The sequence below is a fragment of the Cottoperca gobio genome, chromosome 13 (genome assembly GCF_900634415.1).
Source record: "Cottoperca gobio chromosome 13, fCotGob3.1, whole genome shotgun sequence".
NCBI classification, from domain to species: domain Eukaryota; kingdom Metazoa; phylum Chordata; class Actinopteri; order Perciformes; family Bovichtidae; genus Cottoperca; species Cottoperca gobio.
In genome coordinates, this window is record NC_041367.1 from 6,824,166 (window position 1) to 6,850,483 (window position 26,318).

At 43.1% G+C, this 26,318-nt stretch overlaps 2 protein-coding genes across 2 annotated transcripts; one reads left to right on the plus strand and one right to left on the minus strand.

The window, feature by feature from the left end:
• Positions 1 to 2,866: 2,866 nt before the first annotated feature.
• Positions 2,867 to 16,415, plus strand: sidt2 (SID1 transmembrane family, member 2). Its single transcript, XM_029445980.1, is given in 28 exon segments — positions 2,867 to 3,705; positions 3,795 to 3,916; positions 5,810 to 5,974; positions 6,127 to 6,172; positions 6,766 to 6,867; positions 7,185 to 7,268; positions 7,370 to 7,547; positions 7,838 to 7,931; positions 8,264 to 8,319; positions 8,578 to 8,604; positions 9,454 to 9,492; positions 9,579 to 9,656; positions 9,764 to 9,823; positions 11,352 to 11,467; positions 11,594 to 11,605; positions 11,607 to 11,668; positions 11,784 to 11,850; positions 11,931 to 12,004; positions 12,123 to 12,246; positions 12,534 to 12,651; positions 13,029 to 13,165; positions 13,255 to 13,363; positions 13,537 to 13,613; positions 14,222 to 14,268; positions 14,385 to 14,490; positions 14,592 to 14,702; positions 14,858 to 14,971; positions 15,434 to 16,415. Coding segments are annotated over 28 exon segments (2,637 nt in total). The 5' UTR covers positions 2,867 to 3,456; the 3' UTR covers positions 15,497 to 16,415.
• Positions 16,416 to 16,927: 512 nt separating this feature from the next.
• cep164 (centrosomal protein 164) lies at positions 16,928 to 25,952 on the minus strand. The gene is made up of 18 exons (XM_029446456.1): positions 25,922 to 25,952; positions 25,120 to 25,689; positions 24,881 to 25,012; positions 24,530 to 24,725; positions 23,313 to 23,387; positions 23,084 to 23,206; positions 22,463 to 22,606; positions 22,289 to 22,372; positions 22,135 to 22,203; positions 21,743 to 22,002; positions 21,445 to 21,630; positions 20,615 to 20,795; positions 20,400 to 20,507; positions 19,917 to 20,019; positions 19,283 to 19,636; positions 18,495 to 18,567; positions 18,269 to 18,388; positions 16,928 to 17,669 (listed from the first exon to the last, which is right to left on the minus strand). Exons 2-18 carry the CDS (start codon positions 25,212 to 25,214, stop codon positions 17,573 to 17,575), a joined length of 2,400 nt encoding a protein of 799 aa, XP_029302316.1. The 5' UTR covers positions 25,215 to 25,689; positions 25,922 to 25,952; the 3' UTR covers positions 16,928 to 17,572.
• Positions 25,953 to 26,318: the final 366 nt, after the last annotated feature.

Sequence of the window (26,318 nt, forward strand, 5' to 3'; positions counted from 1 at the left end):
TTCGTGCTAATATGAGTCTTGCATCCATCACTGAATCTTTAACACCAGTTATATATTGTCAATAACACCAGTTATATATTGTCAATAACCATACAACACAAAGCATCTACTTTACCAGTAAATTATATATTTCATAGTTTAAATAATCACTGTTCTTTAAGTAAATATTATCACTATCAATATGTAAATATAAGCTAAGCATTGCTGTATATAGCCTTAAGATTTAAGATTGATGAAACCCTCTTTTTAATGGTCACACATACACAGTGAAATATGTTCTCTGCTTTTAACCCATCATAGGACAGCGCTCAGGGAGCAATGGGAGTGAGGGGGTAAGGGGGTAGTCTTGTGCCTTGCTCAAGGGCACCAAAGTAGGGCAGGAGGTCAACTGGGACCTCTCCAAGTAGCAGTCACACTGCATTTTTTAGGTCTGGTCGGTAACTTGAACCAGTAACCCTACGGCTCACAGTCCAAGCCCCTACTGACTGAGCCACTGCCGGAGCCCACACTGTATACTGTAATCCACATACCTCATAGGCTATAAAGCGAACAGTATATACAGTAGATAGATAGATAGATAGATAGATAGATAGATAGATAGATAGATAGATAGATAGATAGATAGATAGATAGATAGATAGATAGATAGATAGATAGATAGATAGATAGATAGATAGATACTTTTAATTTGTTTATCTGTACATAGAAGGCTAGTCAAAAGAGTCTTAGTTAAATGTCTTGTTGTCTTTGTTTTAGCTGTCTATATATGTCTATTTATGTGCATTGAGAGCAACAACAAAAACAGGATATACACACTTACTTGGCCTTTAAAGCTATTTGTATCTGTGATTATGAGTAATATAGGCTACCCAAATACTCTGCTATCAGTTCAGCCTACTTCCTCCACCGATTCGCTGCATAGGCAGTCTAAATGTCCCAATGTGTGCTGTGAAATGGCCCTGAGGTTCTGAAACTAATTAATTTGAAAAGACCAGTGTGTAGGATTGAGTGGCATCTCAATCATAATGTATACTAATTCTGCAACACAGCCTACTAAATGCAGTTGCAGTCCATATATGCTATACAAAAATAATTGTTTTGGGCACAGCCAAGAGTGTCATGGAACTTAAGGTGGTCTTCAGGTAATGTAAAAACAAGAAAAGGCCCTCTTTAGAGCAAGTGTTTTGTTTGTCTGTTCTGGGCTACATGGCGGTGCAACATGGACCCGCTTCATGTAGATATGAAAGGCTCACTCTAAGCTCACAAAAAGACAATGAGTCTTAGTTTCAGGTGAGTATACACTCATCAAATCAGTGGCATCTTCTTACTTTTACCCAGAAGGATTATGGTTAGCTCAACTCCTTACCCTCACGCTTTACCACTGTGGATAGACTTGGGGAAATTACTGTTTTATTGACAAAACACTATTTTTTCCCCCAATACATTATTTTATTAGTTTAAATGATAGGCTACTAAATTGGTCTCATGTAGCACACTTATTTGATTGTGTGTAATTCATTTATTTGACATAAATATGTTGACGGAAAATAATGCCTTTTTTATATGTGGGAAAATTGTTCTATATATTTTACTGACCAGGTTGTAGACAGCACCACTCCATGGTAGAAAGGTGTTCCTGCATCCTGTTAATAGAGCTGGATAAGACTACCAGCTGATCAAAGCTGGCAGCTGCCCTGAGTCCCAGGGCCCTAGAGAGAATCAGAGTTCACTTTATGTGAATAGGGTTGAGGTAATTTGATCAACTGATATTTTTGATTTGGTATAAATCATCTGAATTAAGTTCCTAAAAGCAGGCCCTGAATTGCCTAAACTCGAATCCATTTTGAGTAACAGAAGTAATTGGAGTAGTTGTTGGTTGCTGGGTTTAAAAAATATGATGAAGCTGCCTTTTGTAGTCTGCTGCGTGTTGTAGACTATCTGAAGGCCACACTGCATATACACAGAGTTAAAGGGATCTATGTTTCCCAAAAAATATTTTTGACAAAATATGACAAACACGCACAAGAAAACATAAACAATCAAAGTATGTTTCTTTAAAGGTCCTTAAAGCTTTGGAGTCAGACCATTTTGATTTATGGTTCTGGAATTTACCAAGAATGATCAGAAGCTGTAGGGAATATTGCTATCCATCCCATAGAACACAACATATAGCATCACATCAAATACTTTATTCTGTATGTTCCCATGTTCCTATTTATAAAGTTTTGCATATCTGTCCAAAATAAATTGGAATGATCACAGTGACAATTATCTAAATGACAAAAAGTGCATGTAAGCGACTGTATAGTCTATGTTTCTAGCTTAAATATTTCCAACATTGCTGCAGGAGGTGTAACATTTATGATGTATCTGTTACTACACGGTTTATTCCAAATATCAATATCTCCAATTGAAAATATGCTTAAAGCTAATGTTAATTTATGTAAGATCACAATTGTGGGGAAACTAGGCATGATTTCCAATGTTATTGTTATACTATTTTAATTCTGCTATTTTATACTATTTTAATTCTGCTATTTTTATACTATTCACAATGCTACTTCACACTCATTTACATCAACACTGTGATTATTGTACTGTAAATGCTCTGTCTAATCTTGCACTATGTTTTTGCTGTGAAGCACTTTGAGCTGCAATTCTTGTATGAAAGGTGCTATACAAATAAAGCTTATTATTATTATTATTATTCTATGAATTCTTTAAAAACAATTTGTTTTAAAGATATTATTAAAAAAACATTCAAATGTGTAAACATTTCACACGTACTAAAAACTGAAATGGTAGAGGGCAGAGACATTACGTCATGACGTCGGACTCAGTTTGTTTACAGTCTGAGCGTGGAGGGGGCGCTAATGTCACCCATTTTTCACACCGTAAACATGCTCAATTTCATCACCCTCCGCTCGAGAAATACTGACACAATGCCGCAGCAACGCAAACACACGCCGTGACAACCGCCCGCATTGGACAGACTTGAACAAATACTTTGTGCTGTTTTATTTTTGACACGGTCCGCGACGCTGGAAGCCGAACTCCGACCAAAACATGGGGCTGCCCGACCAGCGTCCTAACCATCAGTGCTAACGTTAGCACAGCTAGCTAACAGCTTGCCAGGCTTTCAGAGGAAGAGGAATTGAATATCGTTGTCATTGATCTTGTCTTGAAGCCTGTGTTATTTTTCGCATAGCTGACCAGCTACCAGTTTGTTTACGGAAGTAAATAGAACCAGAAGCAGATATTTAGCTAAAGTAAACACCGTCTTTAGCTTGTCAGTTAGCAGCTGTTGGTTATTGCTGTTGGTAGTGCCACAGTAAAGATAGCCATCTTACTATCCGATTAATTGTTGCTGAATGGGGTGGAGTTGTCATTAGTAGTGTCACACTGGCTACAATAACGTTAGATCAGTTCCAGTTTAGGAAGACGGTGTTAGACAAAATGGTGTTAAGGAGTTGCTGGAAGTCTCGACATAAAAACAGCTGTGGACCTGCTCCTTGTTGGATCCGACCAGGATTGGCAGCTTTGCTCTGGTTGTGTGTGATCCAGTTTGTTTGCAGCATTGGGGTGGTCGGGGAGACTCCAAATGTGGTCCAGAAAGATGCAGAGTTTGATGTCACATATAATGACACAGTTACAAGTGAAAACCAGACCATCTACGCTTTTAATCACACTATCTCCAGGAATAAGGTGAGTGTACATCCTCAGATTGCTATATTTGTTTTCCACTCAAGCAATATTGAATGTAATATGATATTCTTTCTTTCTTTGGGTGGCAGACGGAGGGTGTCCATGTGTCTGTGGACGTGTTGTCACGCGGTTTTGAGAGTCCCATCCTGTTTGTGGTCCGACAGAAGCAAGCTGTGCTGTCTTTTCAAGTCCCTCTCATTCTAAGAGGCCTGTGAGTATCCCCACTCTACATACTAGTTGTAAACTGGACTCATCTGAAAGCGTAACATCTTAAAAAATCAGCTGAAAACAGACTCATGTAGACTTTGATTTGGTCTTTCACTCTTTTAAAACCACCCCTTGCATCTTCCCACCTACTCAGATTCTCAGGGTCCTAACATATCACTCTAAAACACGTCTATGCTCCTAACAATATTTCTAGTTTATTACCTTATGACGGTCATATTGCGTCATAGCCCTCTGCTTGCCATAGCAACAGCCTATTAGCCTAAATCCTCTGAGATTTTAGTAAATAATATTATGTAAATTGCAGAGCGGGGCTCAGATTTGTAGACAAGGATCATTTATTGTCATTGTACAAGACAGGGCTGTGCAATGAACCAGTATGCTTTGGTTTGTTGACAGTGTTTTCTTTCCAGTCCACTCAAAGACCACAGACCTTTTCCAAAACATTAGTGTTTATACGGCCTCCCCTTCGCTGAAATGTCATTTGATCTGCAAAACTCCTCCATAGAGATTGGAAAAGGAAGAGTAACACATTAGCCGTAGGTACAGATTTAGCTCTATGTCATGACATTTTGTCCCAATGCTTAAACTGATTTAAAATCAATTGTGAGTGGACTGTAAGGCAGGTCTCCACCCTACTGAATCGGCTTGTGTCTGTCGAAATCAGTTTGTGTACTAGGCATTTACGTATGTTCTTCTAACTAACTGTACACGTAGATGATACTGACTGTAATAGTCCAAAGTTTCTCCTAGGGAGTGTCTGGCTGCCTGCTTTCTCTTTATAGTCAACGGTTATGTCTTCAGGTCATGCGATGAAGCTAATGTTCTTGTCTGTTGTTCGGAGCTGTGTGTAATAGCCGTGCAAGAGAAGGAAATCTGTAAATGCTAGCTGTGTTTTTTTTTTTAATTGTAGATGTGGTGGAGAGAGATGGGTTTCCACGGGTCAGATTTATTCCAAGAGGGGCTGCATTTTGGGAAATGTCGCTTATGTGAAGATGTCATAGTTGTATGTGTACATTTTCTAGAAAGTTATTTCTTTCTTTCTTGGGTGAAGTTAATCACAAACGTTGGCCAGCTGTTGATGTAATTACAACTAAATCTACTCCCTTTTAATATGCTCTGGATCTTACTCAGTGGTTATAGGACACACTGCCTGTGTCACTTGACTTAATCAGTAGGGGTTTCATAACAGGTTAGAAGTTCAGCTATTGGCTAACAGCCCATGTGTGAACTGATCTGTGTCTCCCACACTCCAAGGTACTGTGGTTGTGTAACACCAGAATTCACGCTCTATAGTCTTGCCTATGCAATCTTGTAGCCAGGCATATTTTAGCAGATCACTAAGGAACCTTGGACTCTCACTTCTTCTTCTGAGATCCACCAGTGCAGATCTGAGGAGCGCAGTTTACTGTAAATAAGCAAACCTGAAAGTCAGCACTTCTGTTTCATTTAGTTGTGTTTCCTGTCACATGCTCTCTTCAAAAGAACCCCCTGTTTTGAGCTATACCGTGTGAATTAAAGATTTTCTAAAGCTGGGTTGTTTATACATTTTTCTCAGAGATTATTGAAGACGCATTTTCTAGTTAGGTCATCTGATTCTGAAACAGTAATACAACTACATACAATACAACCACTTCCCTCATCATCACGTAACAAGTCCATCTCTTTGATTTGATTTTCTTCTTAATACAATCATCCATTACTTAAATTAGGTTGTCTATCTATTCTGTGAAATAGAAAAGAGCTTTAATTAAATAAACACAATTAAATATGATTCATCAATAGATACATCTAGGGTCTAGTTCATTTTAAAACTCAAACCTTTTGGATGTGAACTTGACTTCGCTTGTTCTCCTTCTATATGTCTGTCTCTCTCCAGCTACCAGAGGAAGTACCCTTACCACCATGTGGGCCGGACATTGTGCCAGCCTCCGACCCGGGCCGCCTCTGAGACCCAGTTCTTCTTTATTGACGTGTCTACCCTGTCCAGCCAGGGTACAAGCTACCAGCTCAGAGTCAGCCGTGTTGAAAGCTTCAACCTGCAGTGAGTGACATCTGTGAATCACAAGAACACACTGGGCAGTAGTTGCCTGAATCCTTTGAAGCTTTAAGCATGTTTCCTTCCTGCTGGGTTTTATAGTAACTCAAATTTAAGTTACAAGTATGTCTGACATGTTTTCTTCACCTTGATTACAGGACAGACAAGAAATTCAGCTTCACCGCGTCACCATCTCAACCTCAGGTATTACAGCTCAATACCATGTACCAATGTGTGTTTATTAGAGATGCACCGGTCCGATACTGACTCAAATAGCTGCATCAGGTATTGGTGACACTGAGACAATCTGGTATCGGATACCATTCTATTGTTACACTTAGTTTTATAAAGTTAGATTAGCCATGTTAATTCAAGTCTGATGAGGCATACAGCTTATTATTAAACACTGGTACTGATGGGTCCTCCCGTGTGTTTCTAAGTATGGCAGTAAGTGCTATTCTATAACAAGGACGTGTAGTCACAGACATTTAGGGAGCAGACACGGTGAGAGTGCGGGTGGAGAGTACAGATGACAAGAATATGAGAGAAAGGGAGGAAAGGTCAAGTAAGAATCAAGGGAATTTCACATTTTACACAATTGTTCAGCATGCTGTGATATTCTTTTCTCTCCCTTTTGTCTGAGAAGTTTCATCACATGTTTTTTGCGGTGTTAAATTGGTGGAAACGTATAAAAGGGGTTGATCTTTTGTCTGAAGGTGTGTTTTCTTATCCTATCTCCTCCAATTACTCCCTTCCTGAATCCTTATCCTTATTCTTTCTCTCGCCCTTTCTCTCAGTACTTCAAGTATGTTTTCCCGGATGGGGTGGACACTGTGATCGTCAAGGTCGACTCAGACATGACCTTTCCCTGCTCCGTTATGTCAATCCAGGACATCCAGGTACACTCACTCCCCCTCCCCATCCCCTCAAACCAGACAGCTGCGGTCCTCAGGTGCCCCCTGGCATGGTGGCCAACATGCAGTAGCACCATTGGGCCACACGAGGGCATACTTGAGTTAAATGCAACAGTTGTCTGTGCAGTGTAAAGATATGATGTTTTGAGACGCTTTAACTGAGATTGTATTGCTCTTTATTCTTTTTAAAAAAATTTTCATGCTTAATATGACAGTTTTTTACTAAATGTATTCCTGTTCATCTCTCATTCCCTCTGGCTTTTAACCTTTTTAATGCTTCATGCCTGTCTCTTTCCTTTCAGTGTCCTGTCTATGACCTTGACAACAATGTGGCCTTCATCGGGATGTACCAGACTATGACCAAAAAAGGCGCAATCACTGTACAGGTACATGGTGCAAACCTTTGTGGCAGACCCGAGAGTATAGACCCCCTCCATTACCACACAGAGTCACATCGCATCTTCTTCTGTCTCTTTCTGTCATTCAGAGAAAAGATTTTCCCAGCAACAGTTTCTATGTGGTAGTTGTGGTAAAAACAGAGGACGAGGCGTGCGGCGGTCCGCTGCGCTTCTACCCTCTCCGTCCTGATGAGCTGATCGACGCCGGCAACCGCACCAAGTTCATCGATGTGATCGTCACCCCCCGCTATCAACTGTAAGTCACATGTTTACGAATATAAACTGTCCAGACATATGATTGTTGTACACCACAGAGCTTTTTCTTTTAATGTCCACAGTTAGAAAACAAACGTACCTATTCAAGTATCATCCGGTTCATAGTTGAGTCATTGCAGTAGAAGTTATTTTGGGGTATGTCGGCACAATATACTATGCAACTGTGACAATCGCAAGCTCTAGGGAAGGATGCTATATCATTTGATTCTGCGATGCCGGCGAGGTCCTGCAGTATATGCATGTGAATAGGTTTACAGTGCGTCTGTCTTCACTCTCCACAGCGGAGGTGTATGTGATGGGCATGCTGTTCTGTCTGGGTATCTTCCTCTCCTTCTATGTGCTCACCTTGCTCATGGCCTGTCTGGAGAACAAGGGGTAAGATTTAGCACTTTTCTCTGTCGAGTTGCATCTTCATATACACAGGCTTGTTTCGCTGCTGAGATATTTTGCATCTTTGAATCTGAAAAGTCAAATCCTTTTGTAGTGATGTACATATCTTCCCCTTTATCTCCGCTGCAGCCACAGACAATCCCTCGTAGATAAAGCCACACAGACTGATGAGTTCTGTTTGGTTAAATGTGGTTAAAGACCAGAACAATAATTTGTCTAATTGAAGAATGTAGATTCATACAGCTGCACTACAAGAAGAGCACTCTTCTGAATACTAATGACTTTTATTTGCATATTTTCCTTTCTGTTTTCTGCAGAATGAAGAAGACAGAGGTGTTTCAGGTTTCTGCTGACATGTCACCTGCTGAGACAGGTAACCCAGCAACGAGCTATGATGGATTGGCCCATTAGGTCGTTAGAGGGTGTGCGGAGCATACCACTTGGTTAAAGTGGTGAACCTGTACTGGAGAGTAGATGCCATATTATATATTCAATGTTAAACTACACTTAACATACAGTATAGTAATAATAATGAACTCTTAAGCTTTTTTATTGTATGATTCAACATGTCTGCGTGTACTGAACGTGTGTCTTTCACTCTCTTTCTCCCTCATGCTAATGTGTGGTTCAGCCTCTCTGCTTGGGAAGAACGGTGACGGTATAACGACACTGTTACTCCTACCTTGCGCTTACTGCCCTCTCTCACGCGGCGTTGCTCGTCTGCAGATGCTCTGCATGCATTAACTCGTATCCCATAACGCCCCCTGCCATATAAACGGTGTTCATAAAAAGGACGATAAAGAGATGTGATTGACTATAAAGCTCCATGGACTGTGCAGTAACATCAACATATCATTGTTCCACCGTTTAGTGAAGCTTTTATGACTTGCATCACAGAGATACAGATATACGTGACTCACCTGGGTCCTTGTTAGGTGCTTGTTATCGTGCCTGAATTGTTCACTTTGGTATCCTTCTACTTCCCCTCACAGCTGTACCGTTTGTTGGCTGAAGAAAACACATCACTATATCACTTCATGGTCAACAATGCGAAAGACACGACAGAAAGAAGATAGAAAGTGACTGCAGATAATCCTTAAGATAAGCGTGTGCTCAGCTGATGTGGTTCTTTAGCTCGGTGTGTATCTGTGTCAGCTCACTGCAGGGTTTGCTGAAATGATTTGATTTGAAAACTGCGGGATACTTAACGTTCACTGCAGCAGTCATCACTCTTAGAAAACAAACCAGCCTCGGCACCATTGCATACTCACATTTTCACCCTAACACTGTTATTTCAAAGATATAGTCCCTTTTGAGCCTGAGAACATTGGATCCCTGCATGTGTTGCTGCCTCCCTCCCCTCTCTGTGTTCATGTAACAACTCCGCTGCAGTGGTGTTTCAGTCTGCAACGTTTAGATACTAACGAGTGTTGGTGCTTTGTCTCTGTATGTGCGTTTTGTTAACCTATTAGGAGTTTTAAATGTGTGTGTGCGCATGTCTCCACAGGTAAAACTCCAGCCTCACCATATGAATATGGCTCCTTCCGTGAGTTTTGGACAGTTCTGGTTTTGCTTTTGTCTTTTTGTTTTTGTTGATATGAAATGAAATGATCTTTTCTTTCTTTCTTCCAGCTGACAACGGCAGCACACTCAGTTCAGAGGCCATCACTGACAGCGTCACATCAACTGACAACAACTACAGATACATAGGTATGGACACACAAGCATTTCTTCTGGCCCATGTACCTGGCTTGCCGTTAGCTTCCTGCGAGCAGCTCTGGTCCCTCATTGGTTTTCTGTGTGTCTTTGTTCATCAGGACAGGAGCCTTTCAAACGTCGCACAATCCTCAATCACCTTCACATAGCCATCCCCATTGGTGACACACTGCCGCATAATCGGTCGAATCTGTTCGGAGTTGCATCAAACCAATCAGCACTGTGTGAATCATACATCAATGACTCTTAGAGGTGGATGCCGGGTGGCTAAATTCCTAATCTGATTCAATTGAAATGAACAGCAAAACTATATTGATAGTGCGGAGATCAAAGTACAAACAATCATTCTAAAAGTTTGGAAATTGCAAATACTTTTTGAAAGGTGTGATATGTTTGAACATCATAAAAAAAAGCTTTAAATGCAGGTGTCCATCTGATTGACCAGATTGTCCCACCAATGAATCGAAAGGATCAGTGTTTTTTTTCCTTCCATGACCTCCTCCTCTCTCTCCCCTCTTCCCTCTCCTCTCTCCTCTCTCATCTCTTCTTCCTCTCCTCTCTTCTCTCCTCCTCTCTCTCCCCTCTCTCCCCCTCTCCTCCTCTCCCTCTCCTCTCTCCTCTCTCCTCTCTTCCCTCTCCTCTCTCCTCTCTCCTCTCTCTCTCTCTCCCTCCCTCTCCTCTCCTCTTCTCCCTCTCTCCTCTCCTCTCTCCTCTCGCCTCTCTTCCTCTGCCTCTCTCTTCTCTCCTACTCTCCGCTCTCCCCTCCCTTCCCCTCTCCTCTCGTCCCTCTCCCTCCTCTCTCCTCTCTCCTCCTCTCCTCACCTCTCGCTTCTCCCTCTTCTCCTCGCTTCCCCCCCTCTTCCTCACCTCTCCTCCCTCTTCCTCTCCTGCATTCCTCTTCCTCTCCTCTCTTCCCTCTCCTCTTTTCCCTCTCCTCTCTCCTCTCTCCTCCTCTCTTCCCTCCCCCTCTCCTCTCCTCCTCTCTCTCTCCTCTCTCCCTCTCCTCTCTCCTCCTCTTCCCCTCTCTTCTCTCTCCCTCTCGTCCTCTCTTCCTCTCCCCTCTCTCTCTCCTCTTCCTCTCCTCTCGCACTCGCTCCTCGTCTCCTCTCTTCCTCTCTTCTCATCCTCTCCTCTCTCTCTCTCTCTCGCTCCGCTCTTCTCTCCTCCTCGCTCCGCTCGCTCCACTCTCCTCTCTCCTCGCCTCTCTTCCTCTCTTCCTCTCTCCTCTCTCCTCCTCTCCATCTCCTCCTCTCGCTCCTCTGCCTCTCTCTCCTCTCCTCTCTTCCTCTCTTCTTCCCCTTCCTCTCTCCCCTCTCCTCTCTTCCTCTCTCCCTTCTCCTCTCTTCCCTCTCATCTCTCTCCTCTCTCTCCTCCTCTCACCCCTCCGCTCTCTCTCCCCTCTCCTCTCCTCTCTCTCCTCTCTTCTCCTCTCTTCCCCTCTCCGCTCTCCTCCCGCTCCCTCTCTCTCCCTCTCCCCTCTCTCCCGCCTCTCTCCCCGCTCACCTCTGCCCCTCTCCCTCTCGTCCTTGTCCCCTCTCCTCTCTCCTCTCCTGTCTCCTCTCGTCCCCTCTCCTCTCTTCCCTCCTCTCTCCTCTCTCCCCTGTCCCCTCTCCTCTCTCCTCTGTCCCCTCTCCTCTCTCCTCTCCTCTCCTCTCTCCTCCTCTCTCCTCTCTTCCCTCTCTCCATCAGATCGATCGTTGGACAGTGCTGGACGCAGCAGGCACGAGTCTCTGAGCTCTGTGGAGGAGGATGACTACGACACGCTGGATGACATCAACTCAGACAAAAACATTGTCCGCACCAAGGTCGGCCTCGTCTCTCCGTCTCAATACACATTGCTCGTTTTTGGTCACGATGCCTAAATGTCACGTACCGTGCTGTTTACCATCGTACTCGATGACAAAGTAATAATGCCCTCTCCTTTTTTACAGAAGTTTCTGTACTGTGTCTGACTTGTCCCGCAAAGACAAGAGGATCCTCAGCAAGAAATACCAAATCTACTTCTGGTGAGGACACCGGGTCGACTGAGAAAAAACAAATGCAATTGAAGAGTAGAATCTAAAGTATTCCTTCATCATCATAATTATGAACAAGTCTAATAATTCTCTATCTTCTCTCCAGGAACATTGCTACTATTGCTGTGTTCTATGCGCTGCCAGTCGTCCAGCTGGTCATCACATATCAGACGGTACGCTGATGAGACATAAACTGTGTTAAATAAGATATCTTTTTAAAAGATGGATCCTAAATTGACTCTCTGTTCTTCAGGTGGTCAATGTTACAGGAAACCAGGACATCTGCTTCTACAACTTCCTGTGTGCCCACCCTCTGGGAGCTCTAAGGTGCGTGGTTAGCACATGCATGTTTAGGTGCCTGAATGTATTATTGCAACCACAGTACGGCTAGCAGATTACATACCTGTGTTTTAAACTATTGCCTTGCACCGTGTGTCGTACACAGTGCGTTCAACAACATCCTCAGTAACCTCGGTTACGTGCTGCTGGGATTCCTCTTCCTCCTTATCATCCTCAAAAGAGATATCGTCCACAATCGAGCACTGGTCCGCAACGATCGCAACGCGCTGGTAAGACACACAGACAGATTGACAGTACACACACTGTAAGGCACAGATAAATGAGCTTGAACTGTGTGTGTCACGCAGCAAAGACGTTCTCGGCTCGTTGTTAGTGATTGAAAACATTATCTTAGCAACATTAGCCTAATTTGGTAGCTGATTTTGTTAATAAAGCAGAAATAGGAAGTATTGAAGAGAGGATTCAGGATACATTTGGAATATAGAGTCAAATGAATTATTTATTGAACTTTCGTTGCTCAATTATTAGTTCAACTGTCCTCTCTCCCACCCCACAGGAATGTGGTATCCCAAAGCACTTTGGTCTGTATTATGCCATGGGAACTGCTCTGATGATGGAGGGCCTGCTCAGTGCCTGCTACCACGTGTGTCCCAACTACACCAACTTCCAGTTTGGTACGACTGCTGGTGTTCCTACCAGGACTGCATGTGTCTGTTTCTTGGAGCAGGATCAGTAGCTTAGTGACTTTGAAGGAAAATGGAAAGTCCTGGGTTCAGTTTCCTGGAGCTTTCTGTGCAGATGTATTGTATAGCTAAATGTACTCTGTTTGGGCTGATGAAATGAATTAAATCTACATTTCTTTAAGGGGTATGTAACCCAGTAGGATGACTGAGTTAGTCCTGTTTAATGTGACCCCAGAGTCCCAGGTTGGAGCTGGTGATTTGCAATAAAGACAACAAATCTGAACTATAATTCAGTGCCAACAATCTGTTATTTCCTTTTTGTTCTTGTATTCTTTAGATGATAAATGTGTCTGTTTTTTTTTTTTTAGACACCTCCTTCATGTACATGATTGCTGGACTGTGTGTGTTGAAGTTGTATCAGAAGAGACACCCAGACATCAACGCAAGTGCTTACACCGCCTACGCATGCCTGGCCGGGGTCATCTTCTTCTCTGTGCTGGGAGTGGTACGTACACACGCATCCAGACAACAAGGTGGACACAGGCCTGACTGAAACATACACATGTCCTAATGTTTGTAATGGTGTGTCTGCAGGTATTTGGCAAAGGAAACACCGTCTTCTGGATCGTTTTCTCCGTGATCCACATTCTGGCCACGATGCTCCTCAGCACGCAGCTTTACTACATGGGCCGATGGAGGCTGGGTAAGGTCACAGCTGGAAATCTGACCCTCAAGACCAGCTTGTTTACACTAGTTCTGTTTAGTGCAGTAATGCTGTGTAGTGGCTTCATAAACATCAGTTCTGTACTGACTGTACCTCTCACTGTGGACTCGTGTTTGACCGCAGCTCACATTTGTCTTTTATATTTGCGACAGACTCCGGGATCCTGCGCAGGATGGTGTACATCGTGTACACAGATTCCATCAGACAGTGCAGTGGACCGATGTACATTGTGAGTAATAACCCAGAAACTGCCGCAACAGCATGTTTTCGAGGAACAACGACCCATTTGTTCATCATTAACACACCAGTGGTACTTTGGTGAAGAATCAAGGAAGAAGTCTCGACGACTCCAAGTGAATGTGGAGAACTACATCAACACATCCGTAATACAAACTCTCACGCAACTTGTGCAGTATTATCAAAGTCTCACTTATCCAGTCGTAAGCTCACTACTTCCCAAATCCCAAAACAAACGAGACTTTGATTATACTACAAGAGTCGTGTGAGAGTTTGTAAACGGATGTTTTAATATAGTTCTGCTGCTGTTACTTCAATTGATCAAGACTTTTCACGTCCACCGTGGAGGGATGTGTTTTTCTTCACGGTAACATCGGTTGAGTAATTGACATACGAATAATAATTGTATTGAGTTGCCTCCATTATTCAAAGTTGACGAGGAATCGTAGTATTTAAGAGTTCATTTAGTTTGTACGTGTGGTTAGATCTTCGGATGTCATTGATGATTTTGGATATGATTGTTTCATTAATATGCGTCTACACGTCTGGTTGTAAATCGTTGTGTGTCCCGTCCCCCCCCCCCCTCTGTCTGTCTGACAGGACCGTATGGTTCTGCTCGTAATGGGCAACATAGTCAACTGGTCTCTGTAAGTAAACACCGTGTGTTTCTTCTTTTACTTAACACCAAGTAGACAATGAAAATAAAAATGTGCAGCACAGGACTGATGACATCATCTCTGCGTCTCCCCCTCCCTCTCTGCAGAGCTGCCTACGGCCTCATCGAGAGACCGAATGACTTTGCCTCCTACCTGTTGGCCATCGCTATCTGCAACCTGCTGCTCTACTTTGCTTTTTATATCATTATGAAGGTGTGTGTTTTTAAAGTAACATTTAGATTTTTAAAAAGGTGCAGAATTGTTTTGTGTATCTAAACCTCTACCCCCCCCCCACACTTGTGTATGTGTTTTAGTTGCGGAGCAGTGAGAGAATCAAGTGGCTGCCGTTGGTGTGTATTCTGTTCACAGCCGTGGTGTGGGGCTTTGCACTGTTTTTCTTCTTCCAGGGTCTCAGCACCTGGCAGGTCAGTAACGTATTCTTACACACCTAGTTGACTGAAAATGTTAGTCTGTGAGAGCACACGTTGTCTCTGTATTTCTAAATGACTTCATTCTTACACAATGTGGCATTAGTTTACTGTGTGTGTGTGTGTGTGTGTGTGTTTCTCTCCTGACACAGAAAACTCCAGCGGAGTCTCGTGAACACAACCGGGACTGTATCCTGCTTTCATTCTTTGATGACCACGACATCTGGCACTTCCTCTCCTCCATCGCCATGTTTGGATCCTTCCTGGTGTGTGTGTGTGTGTGTGTGTGTGTGTGTGTGTGTGTGTGTCACACCATGAATTGCGTATTATTTGCAACCGCTACGTGCCCCGTCTCAAGGTCCAATCACAAAAGATATTGCACTCATGATATCACAGCACAAACCAGGCCATAAAGTGTTTCAGCTATTAGTGCAATTTGCCCTTTTTTTTTGCGTCCGACTGCAATCATCCGTGTGGTAAAGGATAAATCGCTTGAGGCAGATGCGTGGGTTGTGAGGGGAGTCAGCCTGAGCCGGGAGGTTTTATCAGGAGAGGCTTTGCCAGAGTGCCACTTCCATCCTAACCTCCTGAGGGCAATTAAGATTAAGAAAAATGTATGCCTGGGATTTGTGAAAGGAATTAATAAGAAAAAGAAAAAGTGCACAATCCTTTAGTGAAATCTTCCCTCTGTGTACTAACCCCTCGCATCTTTTCTTCCCTCCCCTCAGGTCCTCCTGACCATGGACGACGACCTCGACACCGTCCAGAGAGACAAGATCCTCGCCTTCTAGATATGTCAGATTTTCTGAGATGAGCTCAGCTCTTCCACTCTGCCTTATCGCCCTTGTCTCGCTCCGTTTGCTCCGTCATGTTCTAAAAAAGAAAAAAGAAGCACAGCCAGTAGCCTGTTTTTCCCAGGCTGTACAGCACCTCTCTGCCTGCCTGACACAGCCAATCAGCCAGTCAGAGAAGGGCAGTAGCCCCTCCCTCCACATATATGGACACACACGTGCCAATGAAGAGTCTGGTTCGAGTGTTACTGAAGTGTTTTGTCCTCTCGCTGCCATCATCAATGTAACTGTAATCGATGTTTACTTCCTGCTGACGATGAAGATAACTATGTACACACTTGCTCAAAGAAACTATCCTAATTAACTTATTTTATACTGCATTACATTTGACCTACAAGTCAGCAATGCATTTTGAAATCACTGTTTATATACTGTGAGTGTGTACGTATGTGTGTGTTTACAAACATAAATGTGGGAAGATGAATTCTGTTCAGTCTGTCAGTGGCCTTTTAATGTTCTAATCATGTTAGTCACATACTGTGCTCTGATTGGTCAGATGCTCGACCTAGCCGTCCTTCTCATTGGAGAATATTATCACTAATAATAATGATGATGATGATGATTGTATTGACTGCCCTGAAGTCTGAATGCAAAGTTACTTTTTACATTGCACTGTATGACAAATGGATTTTAATGTTTATCATTGCAATGAGCGATTACTAAATAAAGCTCTCATTTTCAGATACTTCTATTGGCTAACTTCTGTTATGACCATCTGTAATCTATGAATTTAAGCAACATCTTGATAATACAGTGGAAAGTTCTTGGTTATTACTATTATTATTTTATTTATTTCTAATATTACCATCTTATTGGCATTTGTATATTTTATTACATGAATATAAAGTAATGAAATGGACAGCTTTGCTATTTTCTACTGAATTTTATTGACTGTTTCAAAGCTTTTCAAATGACTGGACTCTGTAATTCAAATACACTATAATACATTACAATACCTCCTGTATATAAAATATAGATTCCTGTAGTTCAAACCGTATTGTGCTGTTTATAAATACAGTAATGTCAGTAGTGCAAATAGCCTCATTTATGTACAGACATTAAATAAACAGGCCATCAATTCTTAAAATAAAAATACATATTTTTCCCATGTCTTGTGATGTATAAAAAGGGACAAGATAAACACCGTTATGATATTTAAACAGCATTTGTATAAGAATGATTCTGTCCCAAGCTTTCTGATCCACTGTAACAGGAAATCTAAGAAAGTGGATCCGGCGAGGTTCTGTGTGTAAACGTGTTCAGTACAGTATGATAATCAGGGTGTGGATATCTGTCTGTACGGACAAGCACTTACTCAAATAACACACCACAGAACAACCCTATAACAGGTGGGAACACAATACACGAATACATATATAAAATTAGATTTATTAAAATACTTTATAGAAAAATACAGTATTTATTTACATTGACCATGATTCTAACAGCGATTCCCTGTTTCTGACAAGCCGTAAACAACCAAAACTAAAGAAATGTGTATCACACACACACACAAGTCACTTATACAAGCATTGTCATAAATACAAATGTAACCTTTCATGAATTGAACTTTGACCTCTGTGCAGCAGAAAAGCACTACTTTGTAGCGTTATGTCCAGCCTGCAGCACCACATGTGTTCCCATCATGAAGATAAGTTAATGTTATGGGATGTTTTCAGTAAAAGACGTAAAGTGAGTACAGTAAATAAAGTAAACTAAATCATTTAAAAAACAAACAAGTTGCTCCAAGTCTGGCACGGAGCTATGATCTGTAAACGTGGCATTGGAAGTGCTTTAAGCCATATATAATGTTGTGTAAAGTCCTCAGCCCTCCAATCCACCAATCACAGCAGAGGAAGTCGGGCTTTCCCTGAAAAACCTTTGCTAAGAAAGCTTTTTAAAAGGAATGAAGTGAAGAGGGCACAGGTGAGGCCCCGTGTGTACACATCACAGATAATGCTCCAAAGTCCTCAGTGACAAACGCAGTGCAACGGGACTGAACTGTGTGTCGTGTCCTCAGTAATGATAGACTCTGATCTGGTTGTTATCGTCCAGGCCCAGCTGGACCAGGCTGCTCTTGGTTGAAGGAGCCCGATAGCGAGTGAACAGAGGTCTGGAAGGCAGAGTTAAAGACAACATAAAACTGTCCAACAAGTAATAGGACGCTTCGTACAACAGATGGCAATAATGTGAAGTAGTAAAAGGTTCCAAAATACATCAATACACATCGTTAAATCATGAAAATGGAGTGTAAAAAGACATATAAAGCATTTATGAAACGATGGTGACGTGTAAACCCGGCAGTTTGCTCATGTTTATCACTAATAAAAACTACTTTAAATAAAATTTAAGAGAAAGAAAAACAAGAACATGTGATGTGATAAATAGGAAATATTGCAAAAAATAAATACCATTAAAACTAAAAGGAGTAGAAATTAGCAAAGAAAGTAAGAAGATGTAAATAAATAGTCAAATAAACTAAGATTATTTGCTTCTTTTTACCAGATGCATAGAAGTTACTGCATTTGGTCAGTTTGGAGGCTCCGTAGTCGTGGATTTATAATCTGCAACAGTATACACACATACAGCGTGTGTTAGCATGTCAGTCTGTGACAGGTGCATTGAGGTTAAGAAACTAGACAGTGGATGGTGTGCTCTTTAAGTAGAGTCAACACAACACTAATGTTTACAGTATGTGTGATAGAAGGATACATGCTGGTGTCCTTCTTGCGCATCTCCAGCCACCTCTTGTTGCCGTCAATCAGCCCCTGCAGCCTCTGGCCGTCTACCTCCACTGACTTCCGCATGGAGCGCAGGCTCCGACCATGTTCACTGACACACCCACAGACACACACAGTTTTAGGATTGTTGTAGGCACATTTAAGACAGTGGATATGTAATCTATAGCATGATTGAAAGGGGCATTGCAGCAGGTTACCTAGCAGGAGGGTACGGCGAGTATGCGGAGGTTGTCCCCATGGAGCTGCAGGCGACTGGGTTCATGGCTGCTCCTGGAGAACAGCAGAACAGTTAAGGACCAACACAAACCTGATTGCATTGATTAAAAACCCACTTTTAACAAGTCACATTACAGTTTTCTCATTTGCCTGAACCCAAGATACATTTTCAAAACCGTTGACACAAATGCAAAATACTTTAAAGCACAAAAACATTAATAAACAAACAACACACCTTATGGTAAAATGTATTATTTCAGTCAATCAACAAAATACAGCTGAACCGGTTCAACCTTAATATGTGCGATATGTCTGTGTCATTTGTCGATACTTTATATATTTATAGTGCCAAAAAGGCAAGCAAGTATATGTGCATGAATTGTATGTTTAAATCTTTCTTTATATTCTTGTGTGCAGGTCTTTCCTTCTGTGCCTTCGGCCTCTTGGATCCATGCTTGCAGGTGGTGCATGTTATAGATGCATAAGGACTGATTGCTTATTGAAGAGTTGTGCAAAGGAGTTTCACATTTTCTCTAAATATAAAATATGTTTTACATTTTGTTTAACACAGTTTATCTAATAAAGTTTTGGATCTTTCAATGCGTTCTATGTTAACTGTTTTGTTAGATTGTGAAAAATGTGTGAGATCAATGAAAAAGTGTGAACACATTTGCACAAGAAGACTTCTGCTGTGGATCTCATTTCATTACGCGTGTCTTAGCAATCGCACATTGTTTTAATGGTGCTTCACTGGTGACTGTTGGCATACCGGGGAATATCTGACTCCATCGGCTATTGATGAGGTCATCAGAGGCCCTCATCCCACTGCTGATGGGGGTACTGAAGAAAGGCGTGGCTGTGGAGGGGCCTTGGGGCGCCCAGTTCCAGGACGGCTCTGAGAGCCTCACTGAGGGAGGTGGGGCTGAGGAGCTGTGGCCACGGGTGCTCATGGCTGGGGTGGAGGTGGGAGCTGGGCTGGAGTGAGGACGAGACAGAGGGAAGGCCGTATAGGATGTGGAGCTCTGCCTGTGGGCAAGTGAACCCAACGCACTCAGCACGGTGTTGAGCTGGCCTGAGATCAGCTGCAGGGACTCTGCTAACTCCTCGACTTTGGGGTGTCCTCCTGATGAGAGGGGGAGGGAGAAATACTCAGCAACATCGCAACAATAACAGTGAATACGTCTTGAAGTAAACTAGTGGAAAGGGATTCTTTAATATTCACTCCAGCTAGGTTCAAAATGCTGAAAGAAAGAGCGTCGTCACACTCTGATTGGCCAAGAGGGGAAATGCACCAAGCTGCTCTCAATTCCTAATTAGGAGCCGGTCCCCACACCTCGCACGACAGGTGATCTGAATAACCCTCCAATCCACTGATCCAGAAGGATGGCCTGCCCCAGTGTTACCTGTCCCATCCGGTGGGTCCACAGTGCTGCTGAGGTCAGATTCAGTCACATCAAAGGTCACCTTCCTCTCTCCTGCCAGCCGAGACAGATCCTCAAACAGCGTCTGAACGGAGAGAGCGACCAGACAACGTTAATAATAGCTATGATATGCCTGTATTTATAGTATTACCTGCTGGTTTGATTTATTCTAAAACAAAAAAGCACACACAAAAACAGAAAATAATAAAATCTAAATGCCCATTCTGTGTAGAAGTGAGGTTTAAAGTAATAAAGCTACCTCTACCTCCTTTCAAATTCATTATCATCTAAAAATGACTTATACAGATTATAAGCAGTGGAATATATTCATGTGAAAATAATAGGAAAGAGGCAGAATAAAACTACAAAGGTATTATATTTGTATGTTTTGTGTTTATAGGTTTGTTATAAGTGGTCACTACTACTACTAAAGGTGCTGGTGGACAGGCGGATGTTTCTCCCGACCTCTTCAGCCATAGAGCCCTCTAGCTGCTGGAGTTGCTCCTCTTTCCTCCGCAGCAGAGTGTTTCCTCTCTGAACCGTCCGCTGCAGCTCCACCACATTTCTGGCCTCCTGACGGAACGAGGGAAAAGAACCAGCACTTATTTCAAATCCAGCCCGTCTCGCCAGTCATCACACAAATTATTATCGAGCAGGAGGTGGCTCGCGCTCCTCCCTACCTGCTGGAGGTTTCTTATCATCTCCTCAGTCAGCCCTCCTTCCTGGTTGGCGTGCTGGGAGGAGCTGTTCTGGGCCGCCCGCAGAGCTGCCTGTCTCTCCATCAGCCGGCTGCTCTCCCTCTCCAAGAAGAGTTTGTTTTTTTGGATGGATGCGCCATGTGAGGAGATGTAGCGCCGAAACCTGGAGGGATGGGGAACGAGGTTAAATACACACTTGTGTCCAGCTCTCATGGACTAATATAATGATTATTTAATAGCGTAATAATGCATTCAAAGACTAACACCATTTGAATTCTTAGGAATAACATAAAAAACGACAAGTTGTTATTGTAATTATCGTGCCTGGCCTGGTACTGAACCAGTTATTATCTCTCTCCACTCCCTCCTTCTGAAACTCTGTCCCCAAACACGTCTGTGACTGTACCAGTCTTGCTATATTCAAGAACTTACTCAAAACTCACGTTTTGTTTAATGTCATCTGCTACCTTGTCCCTTTACTGTGTTTTCCTTCTCTATATTCTTTCATCTAACTTGTTGTGTAAAGTGTCTTTGAGTATATTGGAAAGCCCTCTATAAATCAAATGTATAATAGCATTAGTGGTGATAGTTAGAGCATCATTCTGTCCCATTTCAGGGTCTTTTTCATTTTGAATAAAGTTTCTGTGGCACTAAATCCCATATGTGTAGAAATATTGAGTATTAGTGCATCGGCAACCACGACAACTTTGTATCACTCAAAGGTCTAAAAAAGACTTATAGTACATCTGTACACTTTACATTTCAAAGAGCCACAAATGTATTCAGTGTTTTCTATGTCTGTGTCTCCTTACTCGTCCATGCTGCTGTGGCTGTCAGGTACAGGGGAGAGTGGCGGGTCGTCCAGGTCTTCTACATGTAGCAATGAGTCTCTCCTGCTACTGGAGGACGCCGTCACCTCTGCTTTCTCTGCCTTCTTTTTGTCCCATTTCAGTTCTGGTCTGGGGGAGGCGCTCACTCCTTCGCCTTGTTCCAGCTCACTGATGACAAAATGAGACCATAATCCTTTTTTGAAAAAATAGGAACCCTGGAAATCATTGCAGTTAAATAATCCCGTTGGCTGCGGTGGGTGTCCTGTGTAGGGAACTATACCTGACTCTGCGACTGAGACGGTCGCATCTCTCCTGCAGCAGCGCCACCTTGCTCTCCAGTCGCTCCTTGTCCTCCTTGGCCCTCCTGCTGTCTTCCCTGGCTCTGTCTCTCTCCTCCCTCAGCCTCTCCTCCTCCTCCTTGGCCTCACTCTTCTCCTCCCTCACTCTCTGGATGAGTTCTCTGGCTTGATGTTTCTCCTCTCGCATTCTCTCCAGCTCCTCCGTCAGCTGGTCTCTCTCCTGGATCAGCTGGGGTAAGGCCTGGACACACACACACACACACACACACACACACACACACACACACACACACACACACAGGTGGGGAAATAGAAGTTTGCTGGATGGGTGTTTTAATATAATCTCTCTTTTCATGAAAAAAAAATGTCCCACCTCTATCTGTCTGTCCACTTCCTCTTCTTCCTCCCCGAGCTTCTTCCTCCTCCTCTTCAGATCTGCTATCTGATAAGAGACAGAAACCATGAGACCACGTGGTTTAGGTTAGTGCATCAGTGATTAACAGTACACACAGTATGTGTTACAAGACCTTGGTCTGCAGCATGACCTCCTGGCTCTTCAGCTCTTTGGCTCTGAGCTCCATCTGATCTGCTAGATCCTCCAGTTCTGACTCCTAATAGAAGAATTAAAATATATTTGGAATAAAGTGTTTATTATTTCAGAAAAAAAGGCTTCCTTTTACTTTACCTCAATTTGGTCTCACCTTGCGCGAGTGTGTCAGCTGTGTCTTTTGTATCTGTGTGTTGAGCTGTAAGCGGAGTTTCTCCAGTTGGAGAGCATACGAGGCCTGGAGATGCTCTCTGTCCTCCTGCAGAGTAGAAAGCAAGCACGCCCTCTGAGCCGTCTCCTGGAACACACAAACATAACATTTTGCAATTGCCATAAATAATGGAATTACCGCCTCAAGGTCGTATGCCTCCGCCAACCGGTCCAGTTGCAGTTTGCATCCATGTCTGTCCAAAAGGTCATGACTTCACAATGTTATCGTATTAGACATTAGTGTGACATTGTCATTATTCGCACACAAATTCTTGAGTTATGGCCAAAACTGTGTTTTGTGAGGTCACAGCGACCTTTGACTGCCACAGATTGAGCCAAATTTGAAAAACTCCCTACAGGCGTTCTTGAGATATCGCGTTCAAATGAGTATAATATATAAAATATAAAGTTGCAGTCACGGAGGCATGGTTTGATTTATTATACTGGCCTGAAAATCTTTATTGATGCCTGATGGAAACAAACTATGGCACACTCATTTAAACATATTGTACTGTTTCCACTAATGCAAGTATAAGATGAGGGTGAACTGTAAAAACTCTCTGACCTCATCCTGGTATTTCTCTCTGATGCTTTTCATCTCCCTCCTGTGATCCTCCCTCAGCTGCTCCAGCTTCCTCTCGTGATCACGCTGCACTTCCTCCCGCACTTCCTGAAGAACATCAGCCAGCTAAACAGCGACAGTGAAGGTCAATTTACAGCACAAAACGTTATAATCCAGTGAAAATGTAATTAAAGAAAACATGATGATGTAATTCTGTACAGAGTCCTCTAACCTCTCGGTGGTACTCGGCCAGTTGTTGTTCAGGTCGTGGACTCATGAGCTCCCTCCTCCTCTCTGTGACTTTAACCTTTATACAGACAAAATTGTGTAAACACAGACACAGACGGACATATGGATAGATCAATAATGTGGGTCCTTCAAATCCAATGCCACCGTGCACCATCAACATACACTTTTGATTCTTGTGTCACTTGACAGTTGATATCCTGTTAATGTCTTTCTTTAACAATATGTGTGTTGAAGGCATATTTGTCATGGATTCGTTATTCAAAATATGTTGGTAAGACGCTTGACGACACCATAATAAACAAGAACTCTTGCTCTTTGCGAACAACAACTGATAGCAAATAAAGTCAAACATGTTGCAACAAAATTGGCTTCAGGCAATGTTTTTACAAGCTGCTAACATCGGGGGGGGGGGGGGGGGGGGGGGGGGGGGGGGGGGGTCAAGAACTCTACAAGTCACTTGTTTGTTATTCTGGATTACTTAAAGGGAAAATCTGCCACCTTTTATGGGGATGTCAGTGTTGACGGGAAATCAACAATAAATTCCTCAATGCGTGTTATATTGGCAGAGAACGCTTCTGCCGGCGGAGCTGTGCCGGCAGTGCCTACATGTACCAGGATGCATTGCGCGCAAGATTCCCTGCCGGCCATATTATCTTGGATGGCTAATGCAGCCACAGCCTCTTTTTGGTAATTTGTTTTTTTTTTGTTTTATGTACAAAGTGGAATTTACAACAGATTAAGGAAGTTAGTCTTTTTAATTATTATTATTTTTTGGGGGCTTTTTTTGCCTAAATCTTTGTACAGCCGAAGATAGACATAACTGAGCTACCGGGGCGCCCCAGGAAGTTCTGTTTTAGAGAGGCATCTAGAGCTCGCCCCCTGGTTACCCAGAGACAGAGACCAGAAATCCCAGTTAAAGGATCTTCTCTTTAATAATAGTTATTTGAATTATGCGATTTATTAAACTTAAATTACGTCTATCTTTCAATGTTTGTTAAGCTTTTTGCTTTTCTTTGTTGTTCCTGATATTTGCGTTAAACCTTAGCTTCAGTTTATGTGAAATAAGATACCCCACATGTCATGCAGCGAAGGAGTGTCGAGGTCTTGCCAGGTGCAACCGCAAACATTTTAATGACTAAATAATATTAAAATGTTAAAAAACAAGCCGGACTAAAGCAGGCCAGAATCATCCTCAGTCACCTCCTGTTTCATAGAGTTCAGCTTCTCCTCTCTCTCTCCCTGGAGTTTCCTTTTCTCCGCTTGCAGCTCCTCCTCCGACTCTGCCTTCAGACGCTCGGTGTCCCGCCTCTTCTGGGCCTCCAGTCTGTCGCGCTCCGCTACTCGCTCTTCCTCCAGAGTGATGCATAACTCCTTCAGCATGACATCGCTCTCCTCCCTGAGCACAGGACACACATCAACGTTACTGTGGGGATCATAGGTGATGAGTATTAAGACACTTATGAGGTCATCAACGAGCCTTGTGATCAGACTTTGTGAACAAGACATTGATATAGAAAGTCTTTCCTTTCTGTGTTAATGTATGTTTGTCACCTGAGTTTGTGTTGCTGCCTCTCCCTCTCCCCCTGGGCCGACTCTCTGAGCTCCTCCAGCATCCTATCAGACTCGCCGTGCAGCCTGGCCTCCTCCTCTCTTCTCTTAGACAGGAGGCGTTGCCGCACAGCCCTGGGGAGACACATGCATTTATGAATTAAGAAATTGTTCCAAAGCTATGTTTTAGTAACGTGTAGGTGTGTTTAGGAAGTAAAAGGTGCCATACACTCCATGCCTACCTCAGTCTTTCCTCGCTCTCCTCCTTCAGCTTCCTCTCCTCCTCCTCTTCTCTCCTCAGATCGTCCTGGAGGAGACGCATTCTCTTCTCCTTCATCGTAAGCTCTCTCTCCTCGTCCACCTCTCTGTCAGCCTTCCTCCTCTCCCTCTCCCCCCCCTTCCTCTCTCTCAGACTCCTTTCCTCTCTCTCCCTCTCCTCCTTCCTCTCTCTCAGACTCCTTTCCTCTCTCTCCGCCCTCTTCCTCTCCTCCTCTTCTTCTTTCTCCCTCTCTTTCTTCTCTCTGTCTTTCCTGATTCTCCAGCTTGGCTCTTCCAGTGAGCTCTCTTGGTTTTGCAAGGGGGCTTCAGCATCTTCAAATTGGGTGTTGGAGGTGCGGAGCAGCCGACCTCTGGAGGTCTCAGGCCTTTGGATCCCCGGAGACGTGCCAAGGCTTTCGGATTTAAAATTGAGCCCGACACTTCCCTCTGAGAGGGACGGGCTCGACAGGGAGGGCGAAGGGCTGGACTGGTGGAGGACGAGTCGGTCGACTTTCGGAGCTGGAGGGTTCTCTCTGCCAGCAGCCTGCAAATGCCTAAAGCAGGAGAAAGGTGTTAAACTAAAATAAGTTAAAAAAAAGGCTGAAAATATCCCAAGATTACACATAAATCTGTGTAATTAAAAAAACTGCTCAATTGTCAGGTATGATAGAATACAATTCAGACCTTTAAAATTAACTTCCAATTCCTTATGAGACACTATTTAAAACCCGAAAAGGACACATTTCTTCAAGAGATGATGCAACTTAGTCTGAGAACAACACAAACCTCTTGGCAGCCTGAGTCTTCTTTGTATTCTCCTCGTTTACGTAAACATTGAAAACATGACTTTAGCATGAGCTCTTACCAGATATAAAGAGGACGCCACACACACGGGTGAATTGTGCTTTTTCTTCTGTTAAATCCTCACGAGTTATGTTGCTAAACCACAGTTTTGTTTTTCCCGTGGTCAGTCCGTCAATGACTGAAAACAGCGTGGAGGTTATCTGTCCTTGGTCTTGTTTAGATTCATTGAAAACATCTGTTCGCACAGGTAGGTGCTCCCAAACATGAACAGAACAGCATGACGTCGGAGATGTGGTATCAAAGCGGGATGGGGGTCGTAGATGGCAAACTTCCTCGATTGCAGCATCCTGGAAATTTGCTCTCAGGCCACTATTGATTT